Genomic DNA, 15,117 nt, shown 5'->3' with positions numbered 1-15,117 from the left:
TCTTGATTATATGTATTATTACAAATGCTTGTTATGTGGTTTAATGCAATGTTAATTAATACAATGATAATGCCAATAATAAGTATAAGTAGCAGTAAAATATTCCTTATTCCACACTCCCTCTTTTGACCCTGTTCACAAACAGGGTCACCACACTCCGTTGAGTCACTCTTCAACCCACTCTGCCACCTCTGGATCCATTAATGGCATCATGGGCCCCGAAACCACCATTCCCAGGTCCACTGCCTTCGCTCTGACCCTCTCTAGCCGTCCCCTGACTCAGCAAATCAGACAATAACCTCATGTCATCTAGGTGGTCCAGTAACAAAACACCAGCTCCCACTTGAAAACACTTCATGCTTAAGTGGTCTCTGCTCCTTTCCTGGGTCCCTCTCTAGTGGAAATCTAGTGGAATGGACCCTCGTCATCAATCACTAAGTAAACTGAATTGGCGCAGGTCTCAAATAAGAAGCAGAAGACACTTGGGCCCTCGCTCAGGCCTGCTACTAGATTTATGTGTATTGTAAGCATGCATGCAATTAACCTGCTATGTTCTCATCCTCCCTCAACATGTATCACCTGGACACTCTCACCAGTGAAGCTTAAAACCCTCTTGGATAGAACATCAACTCTAAACAAGCACAGTTATGCAATGTGTATAAAATGAACTAAACCTGTGAATAGAATGAATGTGATGACAAACATATTCAATGCAATATGAACCCTGTAAACAATATTACTGATAAACAATGCTGTAAAACATGTTCTTAATGCAATCATAATAATGCAGATTATATAAAAGAATTTCTGAATCCCCACAGTTCTAAGTTCATCTAATAGATGCCCTCAACCCAGCCAGGGTTCGTAACCCTTGCCATTATCTTTACCAACAATCCTCTGACACAAGGAATGATACAACAACTAGCGATGACCCGTATTCCCAAAAGTACAGTCAAAGAAAACATCACTGACATAGCCACACCTTTCCATTGTCCAAACACAGATGTCATCCAGGACGCCAGCAGATTTTCGATACCTGAGTGCTCATGCATGGTTTTAGATAATTCGATTTTGCTCTCCCGTCAGTGAACTCGGACCCAATTGTTCTGCGAACCCCATCATGGCGTCCCTGGTTTGGTTAGAGAGTCTCAGCAGGTTGTAATGAACATAATGCGGCCAACATTTTTCTTAGGCGTTACCCAAAGAAATATACTCTCCAATCCTGCAACTACCTGACTTACCAGCTTGTACTCATTAGGAACTCCCCTGGGCACTCCTATGGAGTCTATCCAGGTCGGCGAGTTCAAACGAGGATCATATGCATGGGTAGTCTGGGTCCCTCTTTTGGCCAAAATGTATCTCTTACGTATGGCAGCTAAAGTTCACGTGTTATGTTGTGGAATAGCCTTTACCTGGTTTCCAATAAGCATGAGCGGAGCTCCCAATCGCACCATCGCACATGTCCCTACGCTTCCCATAGGAACACGAGTATTTTCCCCACAGTAATAATAGAGCCCACTTCTTGCCCATGTTCCAATTACCGTGGTAGGGTCACTTACATTGTTGGTGGCTCGTCCCGTGAGTGTGACAGCACACCTAGTTGGGTCGATCTCTCCCACCTTGTACTTTTCATTATCTGTAGAAAACTTGAAACATGTAATTATCTTATTTTAGCATAAATGGTCCCACTGCTGTCTGCTTTGAAATGCTAGGGAAAAGTCTGGACAACAAAGTACAGTTGCCAGTAGTCACTGCACTTCTAGTTAACTGTAACATACAATCATAGCCCCACTCATCCTCTAATGCAATGGTGCGGGCTCTGTAAACAACCGTGACCTAGCTGAAGCACAGGCAACACAGTCAGATACATGTTGTTCTCTAGCATCTTGAGCCACCCAATCAAGCCAGAGGTTACTGTCCTTGAAACCCGTGGCGCGCTTTATCAACTCCTTAGGCTTCAGTCTAAAGTAATCTGTTGTCAGAAGTACTCTCCCTTTTGGTTCCTGTTCCTTTTGAGCTACTGTTCCCGAAGTTACCATCTGATCAGTCAGAATGGTGATTAAGCTTTCTGCGAGCGGCTTAGACTTTGCATCAACTAAATTTACCCTAAGCATATCATGGGGTGATTGCAGACCCGTACATCATACGCTCTCCAGCTACTACTAGCTCCTGTACACTTAATGACGTCACACAAATCAAATGTGAATGAGCTGGTAGACCCTTTACCATAATTCAACTCTATGCCATTATTCATGCTGAGACACTCATCACCTTTACCTGACACCTCCCTCAGTGCACACTATAAAGTGTAAAAGATACAATTAGCTTTCTCCTGGTAAAAGGTCCTACATTATTTTCTCAACCTTTGGAAACATCCTCTATCGAGTTAACCCATTTCATTTTTCAAACTTAGGCCTGATTTCTTCGCCTTTAACGGGTAGCGCATATCCGGTCTGAACACTGTGTTTGGGCAATTTACTTAATTGTTGCAGGATTTCTATGTTATGTAAAGTTCCTCTCATCCCTTTTATGCTTCCATTATAACCTGTGTCTAACAAGCTTTTGATCTTCTTTGTAATATAAACAACTAGGTGTATTTGTGCTCTGTTTTTCTCCTTTCTCTGGTTGATTCCGTTCGCTGTGGTCCTGAAATCTTCTCCTGTAAAAGATAGAAAACAAACAGCCTCTCTCTGCTACACCTCACTAATCTACTGTGTTCATCCAATGTTCCTTTAATTATTCAAACTTGGTTCACAATATCATGTTCTGGGCTTTATCCTTTTTATTAACTTTACTTAATCTCAATGCTCTTTATGTGTGTGAGCAACGCTTTTAGTTCTATTAAACACACCCCGGGTAAAATATACACCATCCCCATGTCAGCCTAAATCTGCGCTGGAAAGCACACTTCAAACTTTCTATCAGGATTTACGCCTCTTTTTGCTTCAAGCATATACCTAACATGCAAAAATTACTGTTAATGCCAGTTAGACAAGTTTCCATTATTTACAACATTTTGTTTCACCCGTCTCAGCCTCACATGTTTCCTGTTCACTTATTACATACTTATCTTTAACACCGTCTGCCTCACTAGTTGCTAAGCAGAAACAAAGCACCATGTGTTCCACCTTTGCCCTATAAAATAAATCTATGTCATGTTTGTGTCTGTAAGCATGTTTTGCATTCATTCATTACACTCCACGCCATCCCTGCAAGTTAAGAGCTATACAGTTAAAAGCTACAGGCCTTTGGCCTCGCCTATTTTAAATAAAGCAAGGGAGTTTCATTTTACTTTAAAAATAACTCTATTTAAAAATGACAATTTCTGCCTCAGTTTTACCATATCTAAATTATCAACAACCCCAAAAGTCATAACATGATCCTAGAACTCATTTCAAATTACACACCAAATGTGTCCAAATAAATAAAAACTCAAAAAACTCAAAATGCATCACCCGGGCTTAAGAAATTAAAGGAAAACGGTTAGTCATATCATCTCTCCAAACACCTCAGCAATCCTCCTCTCCGGTAGATCTGCTCCAGCCCTGTAAGCCTGTGTTTAAGGAATAAAATCAATTTAATCATCATGTCAAATCTTCTCAAACTCCTTGCTCCATGCAAAAGTCTGGATCCTTGGAATTTCCTGGAAACAACACCTATACTTTACATTTCATACTCAACTCTCCCCCTTTATGATCCAATCTGTGTTACAACAAAGACTAAACTTAAAACAGAGCAGTTATCAATCATGTGTTTCTTCAGTTAATGGTAACATGAGTTATATCAAAAAATGTTTCCCTTTTAGCATTTAGCATTTTATAATGTAATAACATAATCCAACCCCAGTAAATAAAACAAAAATTCCCTCCAAGCAAACATCAGCATCCCCAGAATTAAGTCTTCCACTCCTCCTGTTTGTCAACATTTTATTCATCCCCACCTTGGTCCAGTCACACACTCACTCACATGCATTAACATCAGGTCTTGCTGATAGTGTGGACTCCCTCGCAAATAATCAGAGTCTTCACTCTCAGCAACATGAGCTCATTCATTTGTTTTATTTTGTTTTCTCTTTTTTAGAAAATAGTTCTTTATGGTTTTGTCTGGATTGGCTCGCGGCAATCTTTTAGACAGGGACTTTCAATCTGATCAGGTCCCCACCGGTAGCCTTTCCTCCACCCATTGAAATCTGGAAAAGTCACCTCATATTTGTTTGTCCGGAAATTTTGTCAGCGCTGTTAGTTCACTTTCTTCCAGGCCTGCTTAGAACAAAAATGAGAAAAAGAGAGAGCTGATTATTAGCTCATCAAAGTACAAAACAAAATCACCTGACAGGTTCTTTTAAGTGCACTGTTACAAAAACTATGGGCCCTTTTAGACATGTCCATGTTTATCAAAACTCCCCCTATTAAAATGAAAAACAACAGCCCCAAAAAATCTTAAACAATCTTAAATTTCACCCATTCAACGCACTGAACACCTCGTCAAAGCTGCGCCGTTTTACACACAACCATGTCTCCTTTGACACTTCACCATACTTAGATTCAGCCTAAAATATAAACACGTTATAACAATGTGTCAACACTAAATTATAAATTTGTCCAAATCTGCACCTCTGAACTGTCTACTTTGCTTCCTTTCCTCAAGGCCTCAATCACACACACAGCAAGCTCCTCTGTCTTCACTCACTCGAGCTAATTTGCATACTGACTCATATCTCCACAAGTAAACTTGGGAAGAGAAATACATGTTTAAACCTTATCACATTATTCAATTATTTTTATTTTCTTTCTATACTAATCACTTGCTTTGGTCAATCAGTTCAAGAGCACTCCTAAGTCACCCTTTTAAACTACTTTAATCACTTCTCTTTTGTTTTTTGTTTTTCCATAACTCACTCCCTTGTCATACAGCTTCGTTTGAGTTATTCCACAACAACTCTTATCCAAGTGTGTTTTAAGTGTATTTTCTTCAATATTCACACCATTTTGACACTCATGAAATTAGCAGGCTGATTTAATTACGTATGTTTGTGTTCTTAGCCAGGTTTTAATCACTATCTTATGCATTAATCTTCATGAGCTTATCTCTGTAAGGTTAGTGCATTTTCTGTTTGTATGTGTGATTTTTATAAATGTTTCTTTATGATCTTTGTGATCTTGTAAATGTTTCTTTTGCAGTGTTTCAGACTCCTTTTGACAAGGTGTGTTTTCTCTCTCTGGCTCATCACTGGTCATTGTTAGTGGCATTTCCCCTTCGCCTGTGCCCAGCGGCTGTACCCTTGAAGTCCCGTCTCCTCCAGTGACTCCAAGGTCACTCCGGGACTTAGGTTCAAGCAATCGTGACTGCGCCTTGCCTTAGGTTGTCCCAGGGTTTCGAGGTGGGATCTTACCGTCATGGGCTGTCCAGCCTTCCATGCTCTCCTGTTACGGGGCCAACTGGGCAAGGGTGTTATCAGGTCTAGGGACACACTGGTTCTGGAAATTAAAGGAGTGTAAACTGCTTTCTTTATTTCATGTGTGTATTAAACTTTCCAACAATAATTTCACATGTAACAGTTTGTGTACGTGCGTTTTCAATTCATTAATGTAATTGTTAGTTCATGTATTTATTTCTCTCGGTCTGTCTCTTTTCTAAACCCTGTAATTAATATAATTTTATTACTTTATTACTTTTCTTAAAACATGCATTCGCTTCATCTTCTTAGAATTTAACTCGTCTGCCTATTTCTCTGGGTGCTCCCCTGACATCATCAGTCACACACACAGCAGCACAGTATTTCCTGTTTCTCTTTCCTGTTTCTACAAATTAATCAAACCCTTGTTTTTTTCATATTTACAGTCTATAAACCCTCTTTAGTTTTACTAAGTCTTGGTCTAAAAACAATACACCCTTTTCTCACACACACACTTTTAAATATACTAAGTTTTTGCATTTGTCAGTTTTTGTGACATCATTCACACAGTTAAAATCACTCAAAATACGCTTTCCTAAGAGTATTTTACAGGCATGCTTTTCAAACTCAGAAAGAGCAAATGAAATAAGAACAATTGAAACCTCAAATCCTTCCCACAGCACACGCATAACTGGAAAAATGAAACACTACAGCCTTTATTTCTGAAGAGAGGTTACTACTGAAAGTACTATGTTAGTCTTAAGTATATACAATGCACTCCGTATATATATATATATATATAACTCAAAACTCAGTCAATTACTATACCTCCACTACAGCAACTCAAAACTTTATTTATAACCCTCTAATAAACATAAATGGCGTCTTAAACACACGCATTCAACAATGTTTGCAGCAGTACTTGTGAAACCAACTGTGGTTTAAGCAGTTCACAGCTTCTTAATTTGCATTTTATTGACTTCTAGGACATTCTAGTCTCTAATTCCTCTGTTTTCATGTTATCTCCGTTTGACACACACAAACACCACAAACACACACTCCCCCTAAAAACACACACAAAAACCCATAAGAAACTTCATTCATTTAACTTCATTCATTTATTTATTATTATTTTAAACCCTTAAGATGTTGTGCTGTATTTCCTCTGTGCCCGTTGCAACCTATCTTAACATAAAGCCAAAATGTAAACAAGTCTGTCAAATCTAACTACTTATCTATGATGGAACTGGAAGAAAAACCACTTACAATGTGCTAAACCCCTCCTTAGCCCAGCAAACATCAAACAACTTACACCTATATCTATCACTCAAAGTCTACGTCTATACCTGAGAAACACCAAATGTAACTGTATATATTATCTCAAACTGAAACAAAACCCATCTAAAAATCCTAAAACATCTTACTTGGACACCCCAAAAGAGACATCACTTACAGACATATTTATTAATGAAATTATTTCAAAGTCAATTTCAGTTTTCAGACCCCAAATAACGGTCCTAAGTATCAACAGTTTATGTACCCTATCTCAAAACCCAGCAAAAAGTCATACAGTCATGGCAAGAAATAAAACTTTACTTACAGTATTGTAATAAACAAAACCAGCGTCTTAAATACAGGCGTTCAGCAATGTGTAACAGTCTCTATGAACTTCCTCAAACTCTAGGGACCTTGCAGCTGCCTTATTTGCATTTTCACACACACACACACAGTCTAAAAATAATACCAGCCTGACTCACAGACTCCTCTGACACACAATTTTACCCAGACGTCTTTATAATTACAACTGCAGTATTAGGCCTGACATTTCAAAACCTACACAATTTCGACAAATTTAAATTAACGGTCCAACCGATAAACTCCCTGAGTTTTTTGTCATCAATTAACCAGTCTCGGCCCCGGGCCGTGGTCACATATCTAATGCCCTAACACAATTTAAAAGCGTCAACCAACTCAACCCCTGCCGAGAAGCTCTATTTTGGGGCATTTCACATCCCAGGCTTCCCCGAAGTTTTAAGTTAAAGTTACACGCCCGAAACCCGGTTTCTACTGACCAAAAAAGTGCAAACCACCGCCCCGGACGGTAAACTGACCTAGTCAGTAGCTATTTTGGGCCGTCCCCAGTTGCCCACGATTGCCAATCGGACTATCCCTTCCCAAGGAAAATCCTGACCGTCGCCAGGAAGTTTGGAGCGTCACCTCCGAACAATGCACTTCTCAGAATTCCCAGAATCCCGTACTACAAAAATTTAATTACTTTTGAAGACACCCCATAAAATTACACAAGCAATGTTATTGATGTCCAAGCCTGGCTTTATATTCAATTAGGACTTAACTGTCACAAACTCTTCGCCAATAACCTATAACTCTAAATTCACTCTGCAGTCCAACTGCTTTAAATACACTTATTCTCTTTACTCTTTACTTATTTTCTCTTATTCTCTTTACTCTTTACTTATTTTCAACGTTTCATTATCATTACTTCAACTTCAATTCTCATGAGATTTTCACCAAAATCAAAACAGACATTTACCAGTAATTTCAGTGAGTAAACTTTTAATTTTGTAATATCCAATTGGCACATTTTGGAAATAATTCAACAGGTAGTGCCTTACCTTTGAATAAGCCGGCTTATGTCCACTCACTTCGACCACTGACTCGTGTCTGTCCGTTCGAGCGCCTCGGACCCTCTCGGTCTCAATCTCCAACTCTCTCTCCTCAACCCTCGGCCAATGCACCAAATGTTACGGGTTCGAAATTGAGGACGAGAGTAAAACAATGATGGTCCAGAAGAGGTCGATCAAACAATTGATTTTAATGAATACACGCAGCGTGGGGAGACGTACACTGGAAACCATCAGTTGTAAATCCCCACCCAAAAATACACTTCAGATTGCTTTTATAACATCAGGGTATTATGACGCGCCCTCATGCGTTTACAAACACATAATTTGCATATTTTACAGACAATGAGCAATTTTAAGAGATAAATGCAGACACAGAAGTTCCCCTTTCTGGCATCCATCCAAATATGGTGATGATCTCAGGCCTTTGAGGTCCCCATGGACTTGTCCTCCTCTTTGCGTCACCTGTTGCTAGGCAAACTCAAATGCAACAAGAAGCTGAATACATTCAGGCCTTCACTCAAGCCTGCTTCTTGATTATATGTATTATTACAAATGCTTGTTATGTGGTTTAATGCAATGTTAATTAATACAATGATAATGCCAATAATAAGTATAAGTAGCAGTAAAATATTCCTTATTCCACAAAACCTCAACATTGAAGTTTACCGGAAGCCCACACACACGGACCAGTACCTCCTCTTTGACTCCCATCACCCTCTGGAACACAAACTTGGAGTAATCAGGACCCTACACCACCGGGCAGAACATGTTCCCTCTAAGCCTGAAGGGAAAAAAGAAGGAACACACACACGTAAAGGAAGCCCTCAAAACATGTGGTTATCCTAACTGGGCGTTCATAAAGTCAGCAAAGAGGCACAGAAAAGAAGATCAGACACCAGCGAGGGAGGATTAGAAAGACAGACGCAACAACGTTGTCATCCCCTATGTAGCCGGTGTATCAGAGAAACTCAGGAGAGTTTTCTCCAAGCACGGCATCCCAGTGTACTTCAGACCCAGCAACACACTCAGACAGAAACTGGTTCATCCCAAAGACAAAACTCCTAAACACAGACTGAACAACGTGGTGTATGCTGTACAGTGCAGCGAGGAATGCCCGGACCTCTACATTGGAGAGACCAAACAGCCACTTCACAAGCGTATGGCACAACATAGAAGAGCCACCTCCACAGGACAAGACTCAGCAGTCCATCTGCATCTAAAGGTCAAAGGTCACTCTTTCGAGGATGCCAATGTTCACATTTTGGACAGAGAGGACAGATGGTTTGAAAGAGGAGTGAAAGAAGCCATCTATGTCCACTGTGAGCGACCATCTTTGAACAGAGGCGGTGGTTTACGACACCAACTGTCTGCCATCTATAATCCAGTTTTGAGTTCCCTCCCCAGACGCCTTAACGCCCACTCACATCCTGGGCCATCTGACCTCAGGAAATCACATGATAGGGTGGGGCCAGGTTTCACAATGAGCTCACCCGAAACCCTGGCTGATTGTGACCTACACCCACTTTCACACCTTGGCCCATGTGATTAGGTAGAGAATCAACAGGGGGTTCATGACCCCCTTGGGGGACACTTCCCTACGACTTAAATCTGGGACTCTCCACCATTTGACCTTAGAACTGAAGAAGCTTCTTGAATGAGAGGTGAAACGTCTTCAAGACACTTAAAGAAGTCCAGGTGCTTCTCTTTCAAAGCTGTTTAGAATATGTCATAAATGCAACAAATATAACCTTGCCACTCACTGGCTGACCAGTGGGTGGCAGGGCATGGAAAGACACACCAGTGTCCAATGTAGTGGTTTATTTGCAAGTATACCATCAACACTGCCACAAATACAAGAAAACAGCCTTTGAATAGCTGTCCACTGTAAATGGTAAATGGACTGATTCTTATATAGCACTTTTCTACTCTCACGGAGTACTCAAAGCGCTGTATACAACATGCCTCATTCACCCAATCACACCCATTCTCACAAGCACTTTATCTATACGTAGTGCTTACTAAGTACATTCGCACACATTCATACTCCGATGGACGCATCGGAGAGCAAGTTGGGGTTAGTATCTTGCCCAAGGATACTTGACATGCAGACTGGAGGAGCCAGGGATCGAACCACCAACCTTCCGATCAGTAGGTGACCTGCTCTACCTCCTGAGCTACAGCCACCCACTGTAGTGACCACTATGCATGAATCGGGATTCAAAGGCAAAATCCATAAAATAAGATTGTGATTTAGATCTGAAATGTGTTAAACACAGACTGTAGATCTGCAGTGGACAGATTAAGAAGGAATCAGTGACATCATCATGAATTGTAATTATGATCAGGTCTTGTTCTCTCCATCAGATGCCTGCGATCTCACCCTGGATCCAAACACAGTGCACTACAATGTCGTTCTGTCTGAAGGAAACAAGAAGGCAACGTACGGATGGGCGCAGTCATATCCTGACCATCCTGAGAGATTTGATACTTTGCCTCAGGTTCTGTGTAAAGAGGCTCTATATGGGCGCTGCTACTGGGAGATGGAGTGGAGCATAAAGAAAGGTCTAAATCCTGCTTCTGCTGTTTGCTACAAAAGATTAGAGCGAATCGGGCAAGGTGATAACTGTGGGTTTGGATGGAATGACATGTCCTGGTGCTTCGGATTCCTGTGGGATTCAAACCCTACTTACTATACACAAGATCAGCGTCATTACAGAAACCCAATTCCTAGTCCAATTCCTGGCTGCTCTCGACTGGGAGTGTTTCTGGACTGGCCCGCAGGCACTCTGTCCTACTATGAAGTGTCAGCTGACAAACTGAGACACATTCACACCTTCAAAACCAAATTCTCTGAGCCTGTTTACCCAGGATTCTACTTAAATAAAAATTGCCACATATCACTGTGTCTGTAATCCCAGGCTGTGCTTTATGAAGCAGGGTCAACATATCTAGGATATCTTTCTTTTTTCCGCTTGAACTTACCCTAACACTATCAATACTATAAGTGATTCAGGGTTTATCAATTTAGCCTAAGTGTGTTCACATGACACAAGGAGTATTAGCAACATCTGACCAATCACAAACATGCACAGGTGTACTGCAGCAGAGCGGCTGACTTTACAAATGAAGACAAGTTTTGATATTTAGATGTGTGTAGCTTAAACTGCTGTTTAATAGCTTGACAGTAATGGATCAATATAAAAACAGAATTTTATAAGCAGCATATACATGCAAAGTTCCAAAAGTATTAATGTTTTTTCCATATAATAATGCTGTAGAACATTATAGTACTTTTTTTTTTGCCTCTGCTGGTTTGTCGAAACCTTTCTGCCTCTTTTTGCCATTTGTGCCCTCATTTATCGTGCAGTTTAATCCTGTTAAACCTCTTGATGATTTCATGAGATTTCACTTTTGCTTTGTTATATTCTTCCAGACGACGGGAAATCAAAATTCAGTTAATCTGACCTGTCAGAAATTGATTACTGATGTGTCTTACTATTTACATTTTATTCCTGCACAGATGGTGTGAAGCACCCATAATTATTTGTACATGTAAAGTGTTAATAATGGGGTAATCTGTTATGATAAAAACATGTTATTTTTTTATTTTACTTTTTTTCCCTATACTGTCCAACTGTGTAGCAGTCAGTATTATTGTCTAAAAGCCAAAACATGCAAACTGATTTACTTTGATAGTGGAACACTATGGCAATCAGTATAACTGTCCACTCGGTAATCCTATTTTTTTTTTTAAACTTTATTAGGTGCCTGGGAGTACCAGTCTAACCTACAATACGTAACTGTGTGTGATTAAAGTGTGAAACACATATGTGATACTATCCTATGTGCATATCACTAAGGGACACAAAAGTGATATTATTAAAACATGTGATCAATACATAAAATAAAGAAATTTCCATCACATTTCCACCCATTTGTGTCATGTTTCGGCTGTGTGCAGGCAGGAATTGGACCCAAACACAAACTAACTGGAAACAGGACTGAACTCAAAACGTCAGCTTTTATTGCTGAACAGAAAACACTACAAAACCTAAACTGGGAAGAATCCAACAAAACAAACACAGGGAGAAACACAGCATGAGGGACATCACAGCACTCACTCAGAGAAACACAGGGCTTAAATACACTGGGAAATAATGAGGGGAATGGGACACAGCAGGGGAGCACAGCTGGGAGAAATCGGACATAACGAGACCCAAGGGAAGCGAAACTCAGCACATTCACGTAGGACACAGACCTTCAAAGTAAAACAGGAAATGTAACACAGATGCGGACTTGACTAGGGGAGACAGCGCAACTAAGAAACACAGAGACCAACAAAAAGGAGACACAGAGGGCAGCTACTAAATACTCAGAAAACTAAATAGAATACAAGAAACCCAAACTAAGACACTAGACTATAGAATAAACTGGGGCAACAAAGACAACTAAGATCATAAAACAAAAACCCTGAGACACAAGAAACTCAAAGCACTTGGTCACCGACCCAGGAACATGACAATTTGCCTGTAAATCAAATCAAAACATCAAATACAAAAAATTATTTTCTAACAACATCAACAACATTGCATCCTCAGAGAGTTCACAATGTGCGTCATTCTGAGGTGCCAACCTAAACAACACAGTCAACATTTGTAGGTCTTTATGCACCGTTACCACTTTCACCATCACTGTTCTCATCACCATCCCTATCATCAGTATCATCCTCAGCCTGTAATAAGCGTAACTGCAGATTAGGGGATTCATCTTCTTTTGTCAGCATGGTTGTGATTAACTTACTCACTAAGGTGTGGAGGAATGGGATAAATCAACCACAGCATCTGAGTATGGCAACAGACATCAACTCTGTTGATGGCCATGGACATCAACAGAGACACTATTATGGCTTTATACTTACCAAAATTACTGCTAAACCATTCCTCTAGGGCAGGGGTCGGCAACCCTAAGCACGCGTGCCAGCTGTGGGTTAACTGATGCCACGACCATAGCTGGCCATCAGACATACCGGGCATTTGCTCGGTGGGCCGGTGACTTTCTTTTTTTCTTTGTAACGGTATAAACAATGAAAGGCGGTGGATTGGCCAGATGCTGGCCGATGTGTAAAAATAACTCAGTTGTTTGGTGGTGGCTAAGGCGGAGCTTCCACAGAGGCCAGCAGGTGGATGAGGGAAGGGGAGGCAGGAGGAGGAGAGACCCGAGGCGGCCGCCGGTCCGAGTGTCAGGTGAGCTGAACTTCAGGTAAGTTATGACCTGCAGTCTATCTGGGTCAGATATAAACCAAGTTTAGGTGGAGTTTATTTTCGTTGTGCTGACTTTTTACAGTCAGTTACAATAACTTGCACTGCGTACTAGCTAGCATGACGGAGTTTCTATACAGCTGGGTGGGTGCTGTGATGTTACTGATGTTGAACTTTATTTTATTCATAAGGTTAGTTTGTAGAGTTGCCAACCGTCCCATAAAAAGACAGAATCGTCCCTCATTGAGAGAAAATATTACGCGTTTCGTGTTGAGGTGAAAAGGAACAGTTTGTCCCGAACTTCAGCTACAATGGAAAAAGACATAAAGCTGGATTTATTCTGTCGTTACGCTGCACAGCTGCCTCTTCTCCTCTCATTCTTTCCCCTCCCTCTCCTGTTGGTACTTCAATCATGAAACTGATCAATGATCAGCTGATCGGCTTTTCTCTCTTGTTTATTTATCGCCCACTTTGTGCCAGAAAGAGGAAACCAGCGGATGTCGCGCTAAACAACAGCAGCACGTTTAAGCTTGATCAGCTGTTGTTAGAATTTATTTAATATTACTTTCTAGTATCAGCTGATGTTTGCTGGAGCCACAGCTGTAAAGCTGCTGGTCATGATGGTTTGTATATCTGGTGAGAGGGAAACATGCAGATGAAACCAGGAGATGTCCTTACTGAATCATCAGAGCTGAACAGGTGATGGAGAAACAGGTTTACCTTTTAGGTGACATGAATGAGTTGAAGGGAAGTTATGAACTGTTTCTGAGAGACAAATAACACCAGGATCCTTTTCTACGTAGCTGACAGCTGGTAACTGTGCAGGGGCGGGTCTAGCAAAAAGTGTTGCCAGGGGGCAGGTAGGGCATTAACAGGGAAAGGGGGGGACAAAGAAATACTTTCTTATTAGGGCCCGAGCACCGAGAGTGCCATTTGAAGTCTATTATATCTATTATTATTATTATTATTATTATTAGGGAGCCGAGCACAAAAGTGCTCTGTTTATTATTATTATTATTATTATTATTATTATTATTATTATTATTATTATTATTATTATTATTATTATTATTGAAATGAATTGCCTTTTTGAGGGCTTTAACATGCTCAAAACTCATGAAATTTTGCACACATGCCAGGTCTGGTGAAAATTTTGTATTTTAATGGTTTTACATATGAGCACTGGGAAATGGCTCTGTAGCGCCACCTATGCCTTGTTAAATGCAGCCCTACTGAACACATCATTTTAGCTACATGTATGAAATTTGGCACACATGTGTATTATGCCAAGACGAACAAAAAGTCTGTGGGCCCATTGACGCAAACCCAACAGGAAGTCCGCCATTTGGAAGTGAAGGTGACATTTTGGCTCTAATTTTGCCATTTCCATGCCTCGAACTTTTGCGAACTCCTCCTTGGAATTTCATCGTTACAAGCTTCATATTTGGTCAGTGTCAACTACACACCTGGGCCATGTTAAATTGCGGAGCTTTTGAGTTTTCGGGATACGGTGAGGCTGTGGCGCCACGGCGAATTTCGATGACTCGCCATGAAAATCTTATTGCCTCTCGTTCTGTCATACATTGTCCCACCTTAACCAAAGTGGACACATATGATAAGGCTCCACCCTGAACATATTTCAAGTGCCATATTTGACATCAGGGACAGCGCCATGCCATATCTTAGTGTGTCATGTTTGCCTAGTGGCAACAGGAAATGTCATGTTTTACACTTTGGGGTACAGTATTGTAATGGGTGACATCTGCAGCCTCAAATTTCTCCAGGAAAGCCTTAAGGAGTTTGTCTTGGGTTACAGTGA

General features: G+C 40.7%; 1 protein-coding gene across 1 annotated transcript in view; it reads left to right on the top strand.

Moving 5' to 3' along the window:
* The window catches only part of LOC116315967 (neoverrucotoxin subunit alpha-like), a 32,501-nt gene extending 21,510 nt beyond the window's left edge, over nucleotides 1–10,991 (top strand). Inside the window, exon 3 of the mRNA XM_039616054.1 lies at nucleotides 10,405–10,991. Coding sequence (XP_039471988.1) covers nucleotides 10,405–10,952 — 548 coding nt within the window. The 3' untranslated portion in view covers nucleotides 10,953–10,991. The remainder of the gene's footprint in view (nucleotides 1–10,404) is intronic.
* The last annotated feature ends 4,126 nt before the right edge of the window (nucleotides 10,992–15,117 follow it).

This window comes from Oreochromis aureus, linkage group 8 (assembly GCF_013358895.1).
Source record: "Oreochromis aureus strain Israel breed Guangdong linkage group 8, ZZ_aureus, whole genome shotgun sequence".
Classification (NCBI taxonomy): Eukaryota; Metazoa; Chordata; class Actinopteri; order Cichliformes; family Cichlidae; genus Oreochromis; species Oreochromis aureus.
This window is presented reverse-complemented; position numbering and strand designations above follow the sequence as displayed.